Source organism: Haemaphysalis longicornis, unplaced genomic scaffold, assembly GCF_048455015.1.
Source record: "Haemaphysalis longicornis isolate Haplotype H1 unplaced genomic scaffold, Haemaphysalis longicornis Haplotype H1 scaffold_10, whole genome shotgun sequence".
NCBI lineage: Eukaryota > Metazoa > Arthropoda > Arachnida > Ixodida > Ixodidae > Haemaphysalis > Haemaphysalis longicornis.
In genome coordinates, this window is record NW_027526204.1 from 46417261 (window position 1) to 46435775 (window position 18515).

Genomic DNA, 18515 nt, shown 5'->3' on the forward strand with positions numbered 1-18515 from the left:
AAGGGGCTCTAAATAGGCCGCGATTTCAAACACGCTATCGCTAGATTGTGTTCTTTCCTTGTTTACATGTCAATTCTCGTTGCCGTTCAAGGAAAGGGGCTCTAAATAGGCCATGATTTGAAGTGCACTATCGCTAGATTGTGTTCTTTCCTTGTTTACATGTCAATTCTCGTTGCCGTTCAAGGGAGCATTCAAGTAGCGTATCGCGTGTGACGTAGCCTCTGTGATGCAGCTGGTGCTGAAGAGTAAAGCACCGCTATCAGCGGGTTCCATCAAATGCTGCAGCCAATAAGCGTTTGTGGCTTGGAAAAGTCGCCAATGGTTTAGGCGGTTCAGGCAGCGTCTATGCGAGCAGCACTCAGGCACGGCATGTCTTTATAGGGATGTTATGTCCATTGCCACCGTCTGTCACACAGGCTTAACTGAGTTTGTAGATATAACACTTCATTTGCTAGGTATGAATAATGCTGAATAGCACGGAGTGTCTTCGGGAGGCGCAAAACACTATGCACGATCGCGGAAAGCATCTGCGTGCAATGTTGGGTAGGGAGCACGCTCAAACGGGCGCACATTGCAGCAGCTAAAACTTGTCGCCGCCTGCCAGAGCAGCACCATTGCTATAAAATGGGTTTATAACTGCGTGAAAGAGGGTTGATAGTATGGTGAAAGATTGCGCTGGTGATCGTCGTCGCCGCGGCTTCGTAAAGCGGGGACTGTGTAACTGCGGCGATGCTAAGCCTGTTCTGCAGACCTCGGAGGGACCTGTTCGCCGCGACAGCACCGCATTCAGAAAGGCAAGCAGGCCGCTAGCCGTGGGTAGAAATCTTCAGTTACTGTCGTGAACGAGCATGTTGTGTTTGAGGCTTCCCTATCTGGCCTTCAAACGCTCGTTTCCCCTATTCTAGAACTTAGGTGCCAACGCTAGCATGGCCGACGGGATTTATTTTTCCACGTCAGGCGCTGCTGCATGGCCTTACCAACTGCGAGCACAGCTTTAATGCTATCTTATGTGTGCCATGAGCAAGGGCAGTTCACATAAAAACTGAACACGTGCCCCCCATTTTTTTTTTTTTTATGCATATAAGTTAGAGGAAAGCGGGAGAATTTGCTGCAAGAGATGGCTGATTCCGTTTTTTTTTTTTTTTCATTTTTGCGACTCTAAAATGATGCTTTAGCTGCACCTGTCAATCAACAGGCCTGTAAGAAAATCGCACTACAAACGGTATTGTGCTTCGGGCAACCACATTTCGAGCAGTATGCATGTGCATCGAGTTCTATAGGCAGCAAACCAGTGGTGACACAACCGCTTGTTATATCCGTCCCCACACGATAATCTGTTGCGATGTAAGTGGTCGACACTGTATAACGAACGCTTGGTTATGGCAAACAAGCGCAGCACGCAGCCTGATTGCCACAGTATGCGCTAGGCAACGATGTGATGTTTCAGAAAGAATAATGATTCTGGCTGGTCAGTTATTGGACGCGGTTCGGTTGATGCGCAGTAGTTGGCGCGCATCTACCAGTTGATGTGCAGTGCAGCTGATGCATACTTGCCAGGTTTCCCGAATTATCCGGGAGACTCCCGAATTTTCATGGTTTTGTACGATTGTACGACCGAAACAAAAATCTCCCGGAAACGCACCCGTCTTTGGCCAAATCTTTTTCCCAGTCTGGCCACAATGCGCCGGAGGTATACCTGACAATCCAACCAGACACCACTTGGCACCGTTATCAGTGAAGCGCTTAAAAAGCGTAGTTGGCCATGCGCAGACGGTGAACCTGTTCATCCCATTGTTAGTTTACTGTTTATAGAAACGCAGCGCCGCCGCCGCTTTTATTTACGCACGAGCACGGCCGTTCTGGACTCGACTCGGCCCCTTGGGTGGCGCTAGGGTCCGATTATTTTCATCTCGGTTTTTCTCCACTTCCGTTTGTCTCATGTTGCTGCAGGCAACCGCAGCACTGGCAGCACTAGGCTTTCTCCACCCTTATCCGGGAGCTTTGTGTGCTTTCTGGCGAGTCCGGCCACCGGTGCGGTGCATGGCTTAGCCATGGCGTTGAGCGAAGAGTGTAAAAAATATCTGCAAGTATTGTTGAAACAGTATTACATCAGAGTTTGGGTGAATTTTGGCGTCACGCAAAGGGGAGCATTATGCCTTCTGCACTGTGTGCAATTGTGATATTAGCATCTCACACGGCGGTAGAACCGATGTCGCCACGCGCGTTGCATCGAAGAAGCACGCCAGCAACCTTCAGAGGAAAGAGAAACAACATCGTCTCCAACAATTTTTCGGTAGAGAAGACAGCGACAACGACGTCATACGTGCAGAATGCCTGTTCACCGATTTCTTACTGGAGCACAACATCCCGCTGAGTGCATCTGAGCACGCCGGACCGTTGCTGCGCAAAATGTTTCCGAAGTCGGACGTTGCGAAGCGCTACGCATGTTCTAGGACTAAGACCACGGCAATCGTCGGTGAGATGGCACGCGACGCACAAGAGAGCACGGTGAGCGCCCTGAAAAAGGGAGTGTTTTCAGTTGCCATTGACGGCGGTAACGACAGCCAGGCACAGCTGTACCCGATTGTCGTTACGTATTTCGCTAAAGAAGCGGACTTGGTCGAAAGCAAACTGCTTGCGTTGAGCACCTTGGAGGGCCATTCTACAGGGCGCAACATCGGCGCATTGATTATAGATACCCTCACTCCAATGAACATACCGGTGTCTAACTGCATAGCTTTTGGTTCTGACAACGCCAGTGTAATGCTGGGAAGAAAAAATGGCGTGGCGGCAGTGCTGACGGAGGCCAATGAAAATGTAATCATAATTGGTTGTCCATGCCATTTGATAAACATTGCGGCTGAAAAAGCAGCGTCCTGTCTCCCGGCTAAGGTGGACGAAGTCCTCGTGGATATTTTTTTTTTATTTGGAAAAGAGTGCGAAGAGAAAAGTTGCCCTGAAACAGCTCCACGAAATGCACAACGTTGAGTTCCGAAAAATCCTGAAGCACGCGCCCACCTGGTGGCTGTCGCTGGGGAAATGCCTGCAAAGGCTACTAAATCAGTGGGCACCTCTGTTGAATTTTTTCCTTCATGAGGTGAAGAAAGAAGGCACAAGTCCACAATTTCTGTCGTTTTACCAAATTCCAAAGACGACGGTGGAGTCAGTGCCAACTGCACAGTCAGAGCCCATTCTGTGCAACCAGAAGAGAAAAAGGACCACAGAAACTACACCAACGACATCGAAAAAGGCCAAGAGCACTGGTGCAGCAAACAAGACTGAAGGGTTACCATGTGTAACACGTTAGGAACGGCTGTTCATGTTCTTGAGCTCTGATCTCAACAAAGCATGCTGCCTTTTTCTGAAGACAGCTATCCCTGCTTTTGAGGCATTGAACTGCCACCTGCAAGCTCAAGCTCCTCAAATACACGTGCTGTGATTGCTGCTGTTTGGGCTTCTTGAAGAGCTCCTGTCAGGGTTCGCGAGGCCAGGCATGCTAAAGGAGCACAAGGACGTACTTGAGATTTGTTACAAGAGCCGCAGTGCAGTGAGGGATGATGAAGACATTGTGATCGGTCAAGAAGCTAGACACATTGTAGATAGACTCTTGCCAAGTGAGCAACAACCGTTTTTTGAGGCAGTTTGAAGATATATGGTCACTGCTTGTGACTATATTTGCCTCAAATTTCCATTGGCTCACGATGCACTCAGTAACGCACGTGTAGCGGACCTGAAATCCATCGAAACCATGTCATTTCGGAACATCGTCTTTTTTGTGGAGCGCTTTCCAGCTTTATTGCCGGTGGAGCAGCAAGAGTCTAAAGACGAAGCTCTCTACATTCTGGAGATGGAATTTGTGAAGCTGCAGGCGTTTAAAATTCCTCTAAATGTGCTTCAAGAGGAGCGAGCTGATGTCCAGTGGAACACCATTTCCCACATCAATGGTGCAGACGGACTCCTGAAGTTTGGCCGTATCTCAGCAGTAATGCTTGGAATCCTGTCGATACCACACAGCAATGCTGAATGCGAAAGGCAGTTCAGTGTAGTAAAGAAAAATCGCTCGCTGTTCTGAGCATCCATGTCTGACACAACCCTTAGCAACGTTCTTTTGGCGAAGTGTCACAGGGGTGAACACTGTTATGCCCGACAGTATTCCGAGGACTTCCTGAAAAAGGCGGCGTCAGCCACGTCGAAGATTTAGCAGGTCTCCAGTGTTGTAGCTTGTTGTTAGTTTAGACGAAGCAACAAAACAGTTCAGTTCCTGCTGTTTTGTATTGCGCTTGGCAGTACTATTTCCAGGACTTTCTGAAAAGGGCAGCGAGAGCCACGCCGAACATTTCAGTGGTGCAGCTTCTTGGCGAATGAACACGGGCCTTGCGCGAAAAAGAAACCACACACAGGACGGACGGGACGAGCGCTGTGTGTGGTGTCTTTTTCGCGCAAGGCCCGTGTTCATTTGCCAAGATGCACCAACTCGCCCAACAACAAGTCCTTCTAAGCTTCTTGGCAGTTTGGAGGAAGAAACAGTTCATTTCCTGCTATGTTGTAAGTAAATTAAAAAATGTGTGTAAAGTTACCCTTTTTGTTGTTGCTACTACCCCCCCCCCCCCCCCCCCCCCCGGTCAGATCTTCCTAATGCCATCCCGGCAAACCTGGCAGGTATGCTGATGTACCTTAGACCTCTTCAATGTGATACAATATGCCTGACAAAGTATGGCGCATGGCCCGTTCCAGTGATTTCTCCTCTTGTAGGCTTTTTGACCCCTTTCTGGCCCTTGTTTTGTGGTTGCAGGGCTGCGTGAATTGGCCCCAGGTGGTGTTTGTGTGCGGGGACAACCACCCGCTAGCCGTGCAGCGCGCACACGACAACCGCACTGCCCTAAACGACAAGCGGGCCCACGGAAGGAGCGGCGGCGGCGGGTAAGCATCTGTATCCACAACCTAGCTGTCGTCACGTGACTGTGATCGTCGGTGTATCTATTCAGCTCAGATGGATGCTTTTTTGGCGTGCAGCGACTTCATTAAGGGGGTCATGGAGACCAAATATGTGTTTGGTTCTTTAAAAACGCTCTCCTGATCACGAAGAAGGCACCAATTTTGCCGGAAACTGCAAACAAATAGTAGAGATGTTCGGGGAAACGGATGGATGAAGCATTGCCAACTCACCCGCCAGCTTCCAGCAATTTCTAGGGGTGCGCGAATATTGAAATTTTCGAAAAAGTGTCTTCGAATATCGAATCGAATATCGAATATTGTGTAGCTTTAAAAAAGACACAAAACAAGAGGTTACGATAGTTTTTATTACACCTTTACAAGAACTCTTTCAAGCTGCACTCAACAGGTTGTATTGCACTCTTCACAGATTTTCAAGCTGCACTCAACAGGTCGTGGTACACTCTTCACAGATTATCATGCAGAAAAATTAACTGTTCCACGTGCTCAGAAAGAAGGCGCTCCCTATGTGGTGTGGCAACATTTCCACCAGTGGAAAAGGCTCTTTCACTGGGAACTGAGGTGGCAGGGATGGCCAAGTACTTCTGGGCGAGTGTGCTCATGTACGGATACTTCAAGTGGCCTATGGACCGCCACCATTCACAAGGATCATTTCCCCTATCCAAAAGAGGTTGTTCCGCATATTCCATTATTTCTCTCTCAGGGGCGGACTCCGTCTGTGTCTTCTCCTTGTTCATCACAAGGTGGTCAAAAGCGTTCCATACACTGGATGCCACCAGAGGACGCGAAGTTGTTGCTGGCACGGCAGTGTCCGTACCGTGTTCCATGTCAGCTGACTGGAGCTGCCTTGACACAAGATCTTTCAGCCAAATCATCTGGTCAGATGCTTGATGAACAGTGGCCTTAAAGCGTGGGTCAAGAAACATGGCCAGGCTGGCCACTTCATCAAACTCGTAGCTTGCAAAGCGAGTCTTGATGCTTTTTGCAAGGTTGCTAGCAAATTCTGTATTGCCTCTGCAGCCTTTCAGACAATGTAGCATACCAAAAATAATTGGAATTTGGCATGAAAGTGAGGGGTACTTTTCCACACTTGAGATGACAGTGGCATCAAATAAAGGCTTCAGTGCCTCCACATACTCTGCCACGTCTCTCCACTCCGAAGAATTAAAGCCATCCATGTGTGTGTCTGAAGTGGCAAGCTCGAGAGTTATGGCCTCTTTCAGTTCGAGGAGCCTGGAGAACATCAGGTATTCGCTGTTCCACCTTGTCTCGACATCCTGCACAATATGGAGTACATTCTTATTTAGCTGCCTCTGCACGTCGTGCAGCCTTTTTTTGCGCAACAGGGCTATGCTTATAGTGCCCCACAATCCCCCTCGCCTTCTTGCAAAGCTTGTTGATCGCCGGAGTTGTTGACTTAGCATCACTGATTGCCAGTTGCAGAGTGTGCGTGAAACAAGCTCGCTGTCGCCATGGCAGGGTCCTGGCAGCCGCTCGGATATTGCGGCCGTTGTCCGTTACCACGTACTTGACGCAGTCGGTCGGTATATCCCATTCAGCGCATAGCTGCTCCAACGAAGCAGCAATGTTCAAAGCCGTGTGGCTTTCAGGCATATGTCGCGTGTTCAACGTAAACCACTTCATTTCATACCTCACAGTCAGAAAATGACACGTGAGGCTTATGAAGCTCTCGTTGGCACGCGACGTCCAGATATCGCTTGTAAAAGCGAGGGTTGTTGTGCCGTCTTCAAATGCTTTTCGCAGCTCGGCCCTCACTTTAGCCCTCGTGTCGTCATACAGGCGCGGGATCAGCACGCGCGACAATGTCGTTCGAGATGGCAGATGGTAGCCCGGTACAGCTTCACTCATAAGGGCTTTAAAGCCACGTTCTTCAACAAAGCTGTACAGTTGAAGGTCCAAAGCGACCATCTCTGCAACTTTCTGGTTGAGCGCGCTCTCCCGCTTCTGAGACACGGGCTGCTTTCCTTGAATCACAGCAAGTAGAGTTGGTTGACTCTTCGAAGGCATGTTTGCGGCGTCTTTTTTGTATGTTGCCAGTAATGACGGATGCTGCTTTAAGTGATTTTGGAGTGTGGTCGTTGTCCCCGTCGGCGTCTGAAGTACACGTTCACACGAGTTGCACCGCGCTGTCGACGACGAGAGTTTTGTGTAGTGCTGCCAAATGGTACTGCGTCCGGCTTTCTTGTCCCGCTTGCAAGGTGGCTCATCATCCGAGGTCGACGACATTCTCGGTTTTCGTTTGCTTCGCTCGTAGCGTCGGAATCGTACGAAAAGAGATCGTCGCACAATTAATTATAAAAACAAGTTGGCGACCATCTTGTCGATGTCGATGGCGATGCTATCACGCTATGTTCTGAGGGTCTGCTCGCAGCGATTTTTCTCTATATTTAAAAGTATTCCAGGTAACAGTCAAGATAAGTTTATTTTATTAGGTATCTTTACAGAACGCGAAATTTCGGTATATCGCTGTACAAGAGTCGCAGAAATAAACACTGCTGCAAAACAGTAAAAACTGTTGAGCGCGAGTCTGTCGCGGAGCAGACGGCGCAGCCAGGCGCAGCTGCGCTGGCAGCGCGGCAACAGCGGCAGCACGATGGGGCTGTGCTTCTTACTTTGGCGGGCAGTAAGACAGGATACAGGCTTCGCAGAGCCTGTCATATCAGCGCGTGGCACCCGTGCGTCTTGCAGATAACCGACCCAGCCACGGAAAAGATATTCCCTCACGGTCGCATCATTTTTTTTTGTTTCTGTCCTAGTGCGTACATGCGCCTCGGCGTTGCTGTAATGTGTAATGTCTTGCCTGCAGTGTGGGTATTCGTCTGGGGTGAAAAAATACACATCGGTGTTTCATCCTTTTTCCTTGATAATTAACGCAAATATTCCGTGTCTTGTTCGAATATTCGACAATCTTACCAAATATTCGGCCTGGTCCGAATATTCGAGAATTTTCGAATGTAGATTTTTCGAATCGAATAACTTTCGAATAAGAAAAATATTCGATTCGTATTCGAAATTTCGAATATTCGCACACCCCTAGCAATTTCTCTATGACATCGGAGGATCAAGTTTGGGTAATTGGCAGCTATTAATCTGAGCCACCAGCAAGAAACCTGACTGAGCGAGTGTAGTGGGCCTCTAGCTTCATTTGATTCCATCACTTCAATGCTGATTCGTATTTAATGCACTGGTAACTATGCTTTTAGGGCTGGCTTTTGTCACTCCTGCCTGTGTCAATGTAGCCTGTGTCAATGTTCGATATTTCTTGCGTTTCTTGGCCAGAAAAATGTTCTGGCGTGGAGCTCAGTTTTCGTTACCTAAGGATTGCTCTTTCAAATTCAGTAAAGTTGTATCTTGTGTTCATGGCCCTTTTAAAATACTGCGTTGTAGTAGCAGGGAAGACAAGGCCCTGACTGACCACACAACTACCACAGGGTTCGCACAGGTCCTTGAAAACCTTGAAAACCCTTGAATTTAGAAGTGTCAATTTCAAGGCCTGGAAAGTCCTGGAATTTTTAAATGGTCCTTGAATACCCTTGATTTTCCCTGAGAGAATCAATGGCCCTGTCTTTTCACAAGAATTTAAAGTGTTTGTCGTGGATTTTAGGTGTTAACAAATCTAAAGAAACATTGTTACAATCAAGTTTCAGTGCATTGCGTGAAATTACAAGTTTGGTGGATTTTCATTATTACAAGGCAACATTGGGAGCAGGCACTTGTCAATCTAATCTATGTCTCGGTACAATCCATTCAAAGCCAGCTTCTGTTCTGTGTCTTGCATCTTCCATGTAGTCTGTAGATGCTTGCTCATTGCATGTTTGCTGTGCCTCATTCGATCCATCTGCGTTTGTGTTACGTGCAAATGGTGGACGTGTACATTGTTCATCCTGCCTTGCAGCAACACTTGCTCGATTTAATTTCAGCTAATACTCTTGCTGACAAAGCAGGAGATGCAGGCAACATTAGCCAAGTTTTGAAATCAAACAGCCTCAGCAAACACAAAGGAAAAAGAAAAACCCCTAAATACCAGCCATAAAATAAAAAAATAAAGCTGGGGGGGCATTTACGAACCCGTTAGCCCCTATTTAAATGTGCACTGATGTGCTTAGGCATTGTGCAATAAAAAACTTTTGCATTGTGTTGGAGAAGTTATAATCCTAGATAAAACATTAGATGGCGACCTTGAAAATGTGTTTTCTGGTCCTTGAAAGTCCTTGAAAACCCTTGAATTTTTGCTTTTAAAGCCTGTACGAACCCTGCACCAGCACATTGTCTACTCATGAGTAGCAGAAACAGGGAACTAGGCCAATTGACTTGAATCACATAGTGGCTACACGGCCTTGGCCTAGGCCGGCTGAGTTTGTTAATCTCACTCGTCAGAGAAAAAATGTATCCAATGCTGCATTCACAAGGCTTTTATTATTGCCATGAAACAACAGAAGACACACTGTGAAGCTTGGGTACGAGTCTTTATTATTTTTCGGCAAATCACTTGTCCTCCCAAAGCCACATACTTTTGCATCCGTCCTTGTGGAACTACTGGTCATTCTACATGTTCAAGCAGAGCTCCACTTCAGCAAGCACTTCCTCCTGACTCCAGCGTTGTTCGCGCTATACCGTTTGGTAAGGCATACTAAAAAAACACCGAGACACTCGTTTACGCCTCGCGCTGGAACACTTTGTAACGCGTAGTAAAGGAACACACCCGGACACTCATTTTTCAACACCTCGCACTAAAATGCTTCGTGCTTCAAAGACGGGTGACTTATACGACTCCAAATTTGTGGCACCAGTGACAAAAGCTATGCCGATTCCCCTTTTACGAAGGACCCAACCCACATCTAACTTACACGCCAGATTCAGCAGTGTTTCAGATGTGACAGGGAACAATCACAGGAGTGTAAACTTTACCATGTGCGGAGTTGCAAACTAAGCGACATACCGTATTTACTCGCGTAATGATCGCACTTTTTTTTTTTTTCAAAAAAAAATTGATGCAAATTTAGGGCTGCATTCATTACACAGGGTAAATTTTTCACGAAAAATTTTTGAGCAAAGAAAAGACAAGCAAGTTGCGGATCAAAATTTTTACGATAGTCTCATGAACATTATAAAAATAATAAATAAAAACAATAAAACTCCGCACACCACCATATTGCGTCACTTTGCAAAGTGATGCAAAATGCAGTGTTTTCATCAATTACGGAACACACCAAAACGAGTTTGCTGCGAGGTGACAACAGGACGACCAATAAATGGCTGCTGCTGTCACAGTGCATGACATTTTGCAAGACAGACGTGGGGCTGACGCAGCAAGCTGAACGCATTTTTTTTCTTTGTCTTGTGAGTACATTATGTGCATTTAGTGAGAGTTCTCTTCCTCATCAATATTGAACGCATGCTTGCCGATATCGCTAACATCCGCAAGTCTGCAGCAGTAACCTAGCCATGTCTGCTTTGAAAGGGAAAGAAACAGAGGTAAGCACGATCGCCATCAGCTAGACTTGGCACACATACGACATACTGCTGCAGCAAGTTCATCGTGCGTTCATTGCAGGGGGAAATTTGGAAAATCGAAATTTGACGCAAAAACTTCAGGCGTGCGAACATTATGCGACCAAATGCAGTACTTATATCTGGGCTGAGACTCTCCAGTCCCCATTATTGATTGGAGCTATTGTTTCTGACGGTGTGTGCTCACTTGAGAGACAGCTATTGAAGGCACGTGTGCCCCACTTTGACACTGTCAGATGTGGTGGCACACATGTTGACAGGTGGTATGCCATTGTGTGCTTACTGTGTGCAACGCATTTGCCGCCCTCCCATCCACCATTACAGTTGAACCCCGCTACAACGAACTCCGCTTCAGCGAAATTTCCATTCAACGAAGCATTTCCAATTCCCCATCAGTTAGCCATAAAAGTCAATGCAACGAAGTCCTCGCCTCAACGAAATTTTCGCTCATTTGGGCTCGGTTTGAACATTTGTGAGCATAACACCACATATCTGTAACTTTTTATGCATTCAGGACGCTTAGTTTCACCGAAAACTTGCGCCGCGCACCCACACTGCCACCCAAAACAAAAACAAACTCATAGATGCAGGCCATTGTTTGCTGGTGATAACAATGTGGCTGGCTGTCTTTACATGAGGCGCAGGCCCGGTTCGCCAAAAGACGTACAGCCAATCCGTATCCAGTTGAAGTCACGCGAATCATGAAGGAAGAAAAAGTTAGGAGACGGCATGACGTCACGCAGCTAGCCTTCGCAAGCCCACCTCCGTTGACGCCGCTCCCTTCGCCGTTTCCCTTTCTCAAGCCGCCGGAGCCGGCCCAACACGTGACCTCCATGGTCGACTGGGCTGGCGGCGGTAGCTTTTACCCGACCTTCCTGTATTCGTTCGTGCGGTGTCATGTGTGAGTGAAAGCACACTCACCAATGGAAGGACAGTCCTGAACCGATTGTGTCACTGCAGCTAGTGCATCCTAGAACACAACACTTCATGCTGCAGCAAAGCCAAACACAACTCCGCTAACGCAGGCAGAACACACAAAACATGAAAATACTCAACTACGCTTAGCTAAGCATATCTGATGGGTCTCCCGTCATCTGCCTTTGTTCACTCTTGTTCTGGCGACTGACTCTCATATCTAGCATCCAGTCCAAACACAAATCAGTTTTATTACGCAAAAACCACGCCTCCAAGCATGCGCCCCTACAAAAAATGAGGAGAAACTACTCAGCACCTGACCTGCATTCCAGTAAAAAAAAAAATACTCTTCTTCTGTTTATTCCACGACAAGCTTAATTTCTTGGTTCCCGCTGTCCCTTCGCTTAACGACGGTGTTCCGGAAGGACCGTGTACCGAAACGTTCTGTACTTAAAAGACCAAAGCCGTGGGAAAAAAAAAACCAACATATAGCGGGCTTCGCAAAAACGGGCCACAGAGTAGCTTCGAGCAGACGAAATTGAAGAGTGCATGCCAGCCTGTAAGCCCTACCGCACGCTCTCACACGGTGGCACGCGGCAGCGCCACAAGATCATGTGGTGCAGTGACGCCCTGGGCCGGCTTTGATTTTACTTTTCATGTACAGGCTTCACGTTTCCCCGGTGGCGCGGTCTCCTAACTTTTTCTTCCTCCATGGCGCAAATGTGCTCTTTAGTTGGCGCGGTGCCGTCATGTGTGCGTTGGGAGCAGCTGTCCTTGTAGTTTTCCTTCTACAATTCTTCAAAGTCAAAAGCAGAAATAATGTTTTCGTGTTTAGTCTTGAACCCGCGTCATCCTATCTTAGTCGCGAGTGTGCAGTCACGTTAAATGCAAGCGCTCGCGACTTGCCTGCCAAGGTCAGTTGCTGCCGGGCCCAATCAGAGGATAAGGTAACGGCACCGCTCCTGCCACAAGTGGGAGGGGTGCTTCCGACAGCCTAGCAGCTGTCTGCAAGTAATCAGCTCGGTGGATACGCCTTGTTGTACAGCAATAGATTTTGCGCCTGCATTTATTCACCCCTCACTCATCCCCCACGTCCGTAACGCTCTCTTTGCATGCAGGTAAAAAACAGGCAACCATTGGTATGTTTGTTATCCGAATAAACACGACGTTATTGCACGTCACTCCTTTTTCTAACCATTGTATTACGCTGCAAATAATTTGGAAATATACAGGGTTGTTTTTCTTGCCCTTCCGTGGTGTGTTGGGGCAGATTTCGCCAATTTTCGCTTCAACGAAATTTTTCGCTTGTCCCGTCAATTTCGTTGTAAGGAGATTTGACTGTATAAGCTGCCAACATGGGGGTGCTCACCATAAAGGGAGATACTTATTGCTGCTGCATGCTTGCTGTCTGCAGAGCTGCTTCTGTCTTTTTCGGACCCTCAGAAATGGTCAAACCCTCCATTTCCTGTGCTAGCCCAGAAGACAGAACTCTAGCCCTTTTGTTTCCGCAGTGTTGCCCTACACAGTCGCCTGCTTTCTCTCCTGGCCTAAGCTTTGGGGTGTGTTCTTTCTGCCTGTCCTGCGTGGTTCAGTGGGTTCGCAGTGGTTGTGTTTCTTTTTACGGGGCTTATAACTATTGTGTGTTGCAGATGTCCTCTTGGCTGCTTGACCTAATTTGCTCCAAGTTTTCTTCAGCCCAGTTGTGCATAATTTTAACAAGGAGTTAGTTCAAAAGTGCCGTTTCTTCCAGACCATCCTCTCTGCTGATTTGCTAACGTCAGCTATAATAACACTGGAAAGTTCGATAGGCTGAATTTGATGGATTGCTAACAGGGTTACTTTCTGTGTGTGTGAACAAAGGCCTAATTCCAACCAATATAGTGGAATCTCAATGATACGATTCTGGGTGATTGATACTAATTTCAGGATGATATGAATTTCTGGTAAGTCCCGGTGAAATTGCATTGTTTGCAATGGGAAAAATTTCGGCTCTTACAAACGGACCCGCGTGGCCTGGCGGATGATATGAACAATTTGGCGAGGCACCTGACTGCCAAGCAAGCCAGTGACGGCAATGTGCACTCTCTCTCTCCCATTTTTGTTGGTCTTTCTCCAGGAACGGCTGGGTGGTTGTTTTCTGCTAGCGAAAACGCTGTGCGCTCCTCAGGCGCACTGACGACGCCGCGAAACCACCGGCACACTGCGGGGGGCGTGGCCGGCCACGGCAACATGGCGGCAGCTTCGATCACGAAGTGGTGCGGGGCGCTTGAGCGACCACCTCTAACCACTGTTTAAAATGCCACTCAAAGCACACGTGAAGTTACTTGTGCGGTAAATGAGCTAATAATGGGGGTAAAAACGGTACCATAAAACATCATCCGCACCGCTAGTGAAAGCGCCCATGAAATATCTGCTAGTGTGCTAAGCCTAAACATCTCTGGCGGGGCCAGCCGGCTGTCTCGAGTGCTTCGAAACTGCCGCCATGAGGCGCACGCCTTTTCATTGGTGCAAGTTGTCAGGCTCCTCCCACTGCTGTGCGCATCATGCGTCATTTTCTGACCGAGGCACAGGTGGCCGCGGGCGTGGAGTCGCTGACGTGGACGGGAAAAAATCGCTTGGGCAACGCCGACGCGCATAAATCGCGTGCAAAAATGCGCCATGCAGTTCACGCCTTGACGGTTGCAGCATGTAGTGAGCTTGGGCACTGCGAGTGAGGACATGAAAGTCTAGAAAGGACTGCTCAGCGACATCGAAATTAAAAAAAAAAGCAGGAAAAGTCACGCATTTCTTCACGCTAAAGTAAGAAAAGAAATAAGTGAAAACTTTTTTTAGTGCTCAGTTTCTTAGTCTCTGTTAGTTCACACAATTTGCAGATGATATGAATATTTTTCGCGGTCCCGCGAGGTTCGTACAATTGAGATTCTACTGTAGTGGGTGAAAGTCAAAATTTTGAAGGCTGCGACTACGTGAAAACAGATTATAAACCAGTGCAATGCCATTGCGGTGCAGTGTAGGCCATTTTATAACGTAATGCTTATAGTGCGGGACCTGATGTAATGCAGGTTTTTGTGACAACCGGTTTGCCTCCCGTAGAACTCAGTGCATAAGCATACCGCTTAAAAGGTAGTCGCCCACAGCACAATAGCATTTATAGTGTGTTTTTTTGGCAGGTCCGCTGATTGAACAGTTGACTGGGGCAGCTGGGGTGTTGTTTTAGAGTCTCAAAACAGGAAAAAAAAAGAAATTAGAATCAGTCATCCCACACAGTGACACTCTCCCTGCTCTTCCGTAACTTAGACAGAGAAAAGGAAAAAATAGGCGCCCTTCAGATGCACACATGGTAAGTTGTTTCTATTACAATGTTGGCAGATTAGCACCCCCCTTTCTTTTTCCCAACATCTAAAAATACCCAGCTCGGCTGCGAGCGACACGAAGTTTTCGCTACCTGCACGTTGTGCTGACAAGCAGCCACCGTCGGCATCGCCAATGCAAGGCAGGGTGCAAAAAAGGAATCCGGCTTGTATTGTTATTGCGTTGTCTCGCGAGCATAAGTCTGCTCCCCCCTCCCCTCGGCATCCATTCTTCTAGACACTAAAAAACAGAGACATGCTCCCTCACTCTCGGGCTTAGTAAAAGGGTGCAGCGGCGTCTGAATGTGGGGAAAAGTGACAAAATAAACACTGTGCCCTTGTTTTTTTGTGGTTTATATTTCAGTGATGATGAACAAGGAATGACTGAAACATACGTTGCAACGTGGTTGGATTCGCGCGTGTTTTGTTAATAGCGCGGTGCCGTTTATAGTACAGATTTTTGTGGCGCCCGGGACATATGTGATTAGCGGTATACACCATATGTAATTGGTGCAGTGCCCTTGAATTGCATGTGGTGTTAGGTTTTTGGCACCCATTACGGACAAAATGAGGCACTAGATTTGTGCTCAATAGTCAAAAAGCAAATCACACTGGTTTAACTGGCAAAATGCAGCCATAGATAGCGCTTTGGTCAATCTACATCAGTGCCTTCTTGCATATTTTGAGTAGGAAGAACTAATCCGTGCCCATTAGGTAGTCCTGAGCTGACCCTCATCCCTTGGTTCTCTGCCACCCCCGAACAGTTCTGGGGCCCTGTGCATGGACGTTTCCCAGTGGGATGCAGTGCGCCTGCCGCTGAAGTCTGCCTCCGTCGACGTCTTCATCACTGACCTGGTGAGCTCACACCCACACGTCTTCCTCTCGTTTACCTGCCAAAGTTGCCCAGTGGCTAAGGCTCAGCCCAAGAATGCGGGTTCGATGTCAGCCATGGCCGCCGCTGTTCCAATGGAGACTAAAAGTGAAAACGCCCGTGTGTTTGACATTTTAGTGCACATTGAAGATCCCGAGGTGGTGAAAATTAATCCTGAGCCCTCCACTCATAGCCCAGGTGTAGCATTGGCGGGTTAAACCGCGCAGTCAATCAAAACACAGTAATGAGCTCGTGTCCTGCACCTCAAGGACCTAAAAGATACCAGAGATACCATTTGTGGTAGTAAAATAGTGGACAGAACTGATCTGTGGTACTGCTTTTTTGGAATGAAAATGGTCACTTGGCTGAACAAAAAATTTATACAGTGGTACAGGCTCAAATTTGGCCATTAAAACTGCCAAAAATTTAGCACTAAAAGAAGTTTTTGTTTATTTCTTTTCTTACTTATAAGTGAAGAAATCCATGACGTTTTTCTGTTTTTTTTTTTAACCTCCATGTCGCCAAGCGGTCCTTTCTGTACTTTCATCTCCTCGCTCGCGGTGCCCAAGCTCACTACACACCGCAACAGTCAAGGTGTGAACCGCATGGCACGTTCTTGCCCGCGATCCGTGCGGGTCAGCATTACGCGTGCCATTCCGCGCCCGTCGCTGCCTGTGCCTCGGTCAGAAAATGACGCGCGACGCACGGTGGGAGGAGCCTGACAACTTCCGCCAATGGGGAGGTATCAGGCAGTTTCAAAGCGCTCGAGACAGCCGGCTGGCTCCACCAGAAATTTTTAGACTTAGCACCCCTTAGGCTTGGGCGCTTTGACTAGCTGTGCGGATAATGTTTTATAGCACTGTTGTCGCCTACATTATTAGCTCATTTACTGCACAAGCAACTTTGTATGTGCTTTGAGCAGCATTTTAAAGAGTGGTTTGAAGCAGTCGCTTGAGCACCCCGCACCACTTCTCGACTGAAGCCGCCGCCATGTTGCTGCGGCTGGCCGCGCCCTGCCCAGCAAGCTGGCAGTTTCGCGGCGGCGTCAGCGCACCCGAGGAGTGCGCAGCACGTTTTTGTGAGCAGAAAACAATAGCCCAGCTGTTCCTGGAGAAACAGCGACAAAGAGGGAAGAGAGAGCCCGCACGTAGCCGTCGCTTGCTCGTTCGGCAGTTGGGTGCCTCGCCAACTTGTTCGTATCATCCGCTAGGCCGCGCAGGCCCGTTTGTAAGAGCCAAAATTTTTCCCATTGCAAACAATGCAATTTCACTGGGACTTATTAGAAATTCATATCATCCCGTAATTCGTATCACCCAGAATCGTATCATCGAGATTCCACTGTATATATTCGGTTCGTGGTCAATTTTCATGTCGTTTGAGGTAAATTGTTTTGGCTTTTCCTCGCAATTCTGTTATCGAGGGGTTTGAGTGTGCAGTCGAAAACAGATATATCAAACACGGATACGAATTGTCTATATCTAAGTCTGAACATCCCCTGGGCAATTCCACGCAATAGTATAGCACTGTTGTTTTTTACGTGTGTTTCGAACTCCTGATGACGAGCTCATTCAATATATGTAACGCTGCGCGGTGAGTGTTCCTGCAAGTGCACTTCTCCTGACAGTACCAATGCGATGATGATGACTTCTTGCGGGTGCTGCCACGCTTGGTGAGGAGGAGGTGGTGCCATGTAACTTCAATGGCCTTCAACACTTGCTGTTCGCACACTTGCACGGGGGGAGGCCATGTGGCAGCCAGAACGCGAGGAGTAATTGGGTGCAAAAGGCAGTAAAGGAAGAGGTGAAACCGACCAGAAGCGCTTGGTTTATGGCATTCTTTCTGTGTGCGTGAGCAGCTGCCAGTGGTGGTTCACGCAGGGAAACCGATGCAATGTGGTGCGTGTTTTTGTGTGCTGCACGCATGGCCCCGAAAAAAAAAATGTGGAAGAATTTGGATTGAGCGAGGAAAGCGGACATTATTCGGCAGGTACAGGCCAATGAAAAGATGTCACCTGCAGAGGTATTCGCAATTTCTCGTGGCATTTTTAGCACGACACCGCGCATCAAACCTGACGTAAATGCAAAGGCAGCACGGCCATGACCTGGCTGATCGGGAGCGCGTCGTGTGCAAAGTGGCTTTGTTGCGCGGCTCCAGATGATAGGTGTTAGGATACCGAAGACGACGGCGCTGAGTGCCTTGAGAGGGAGTTCAGAGAGCTGTCAGCATTGCCATGCGCCATTCCCAATGACACAATGGCACAAAAGTTTGTAAGTGCTGACGACGATCTGCAGGCTGTGGCGGACATTATTGCTGCCAAAGAAGTGAACCCTACTAGCTGCCCTGACAGTGTTCCTAACTGTCTACTGCAGCAGAGCTTGTTTCAGTGTTCAGATTCGCCACTATTATGGCACAGTGTACAACGCTAGATTTTCTCACGTGGACGGCATTTGTGAACTTGAAGATAGTGTGGTGAACTTTGTGACGCACAAGAAGCAAGCGAATCTCACAAACTTTTTGATGTTAAATAAAGTGACGGTGGTTGTCACTCTGTGGTTCGAATTCTCTGTGCTGTGAGAAACGAATGGGTAAGCTATTGCTTGTCGCAATCTCAGAAAGCTTTCAGTGATGTGCAGAGTTATCAGATAATCCTCAGACAGGCATATTTTATATTTTGGTTTATCGATGTATTGGAACTATAGCAAAAAAGAAACCAGCGGCAAGCACACGCAGGACAAGAGAAGGAGGGACACAAACACAACGCTGGTTTTGTGTCCCTCCTTCTCTTGTCCTGCGTGTGCTTGCCGCTGGTTTCTTTTTTGCTACAGTATGAACCAACAAGCCCAGCATTTCACTCTCTTGAACTATTGGAACTAATTCGCGATCTTCTTGGAGTT

The 18515-nt window shown here is 47.8% G+C and overlaps 1 protein-coding gene across 1 annotated transcript in view; it reads left to right on the forward strand.

Annotated features, from left to right (window-relative positions):
* Positions 1–18515, forward strand: part of LOC144158450 (tRNA (guanine(6)-N(2))-methyltransferase THUMP3-like) — a 46528-nt gene that overhangs the window by 13041 nt on the left and 14972 nt on the right. Inside the window, exons 5-6 of the mRNA XM_077689330.1 lie at positions 4793–4920; positions 15515–15605. Of these exons, the coding sequence (XP_077545456.1) occupies positions 4793–4920; positions 15515–15605 (219 nt within the window). The remainder of the gene's footprint in view (positions 1–4792; positions 4921–15514; positions 15606–18515) is intronic.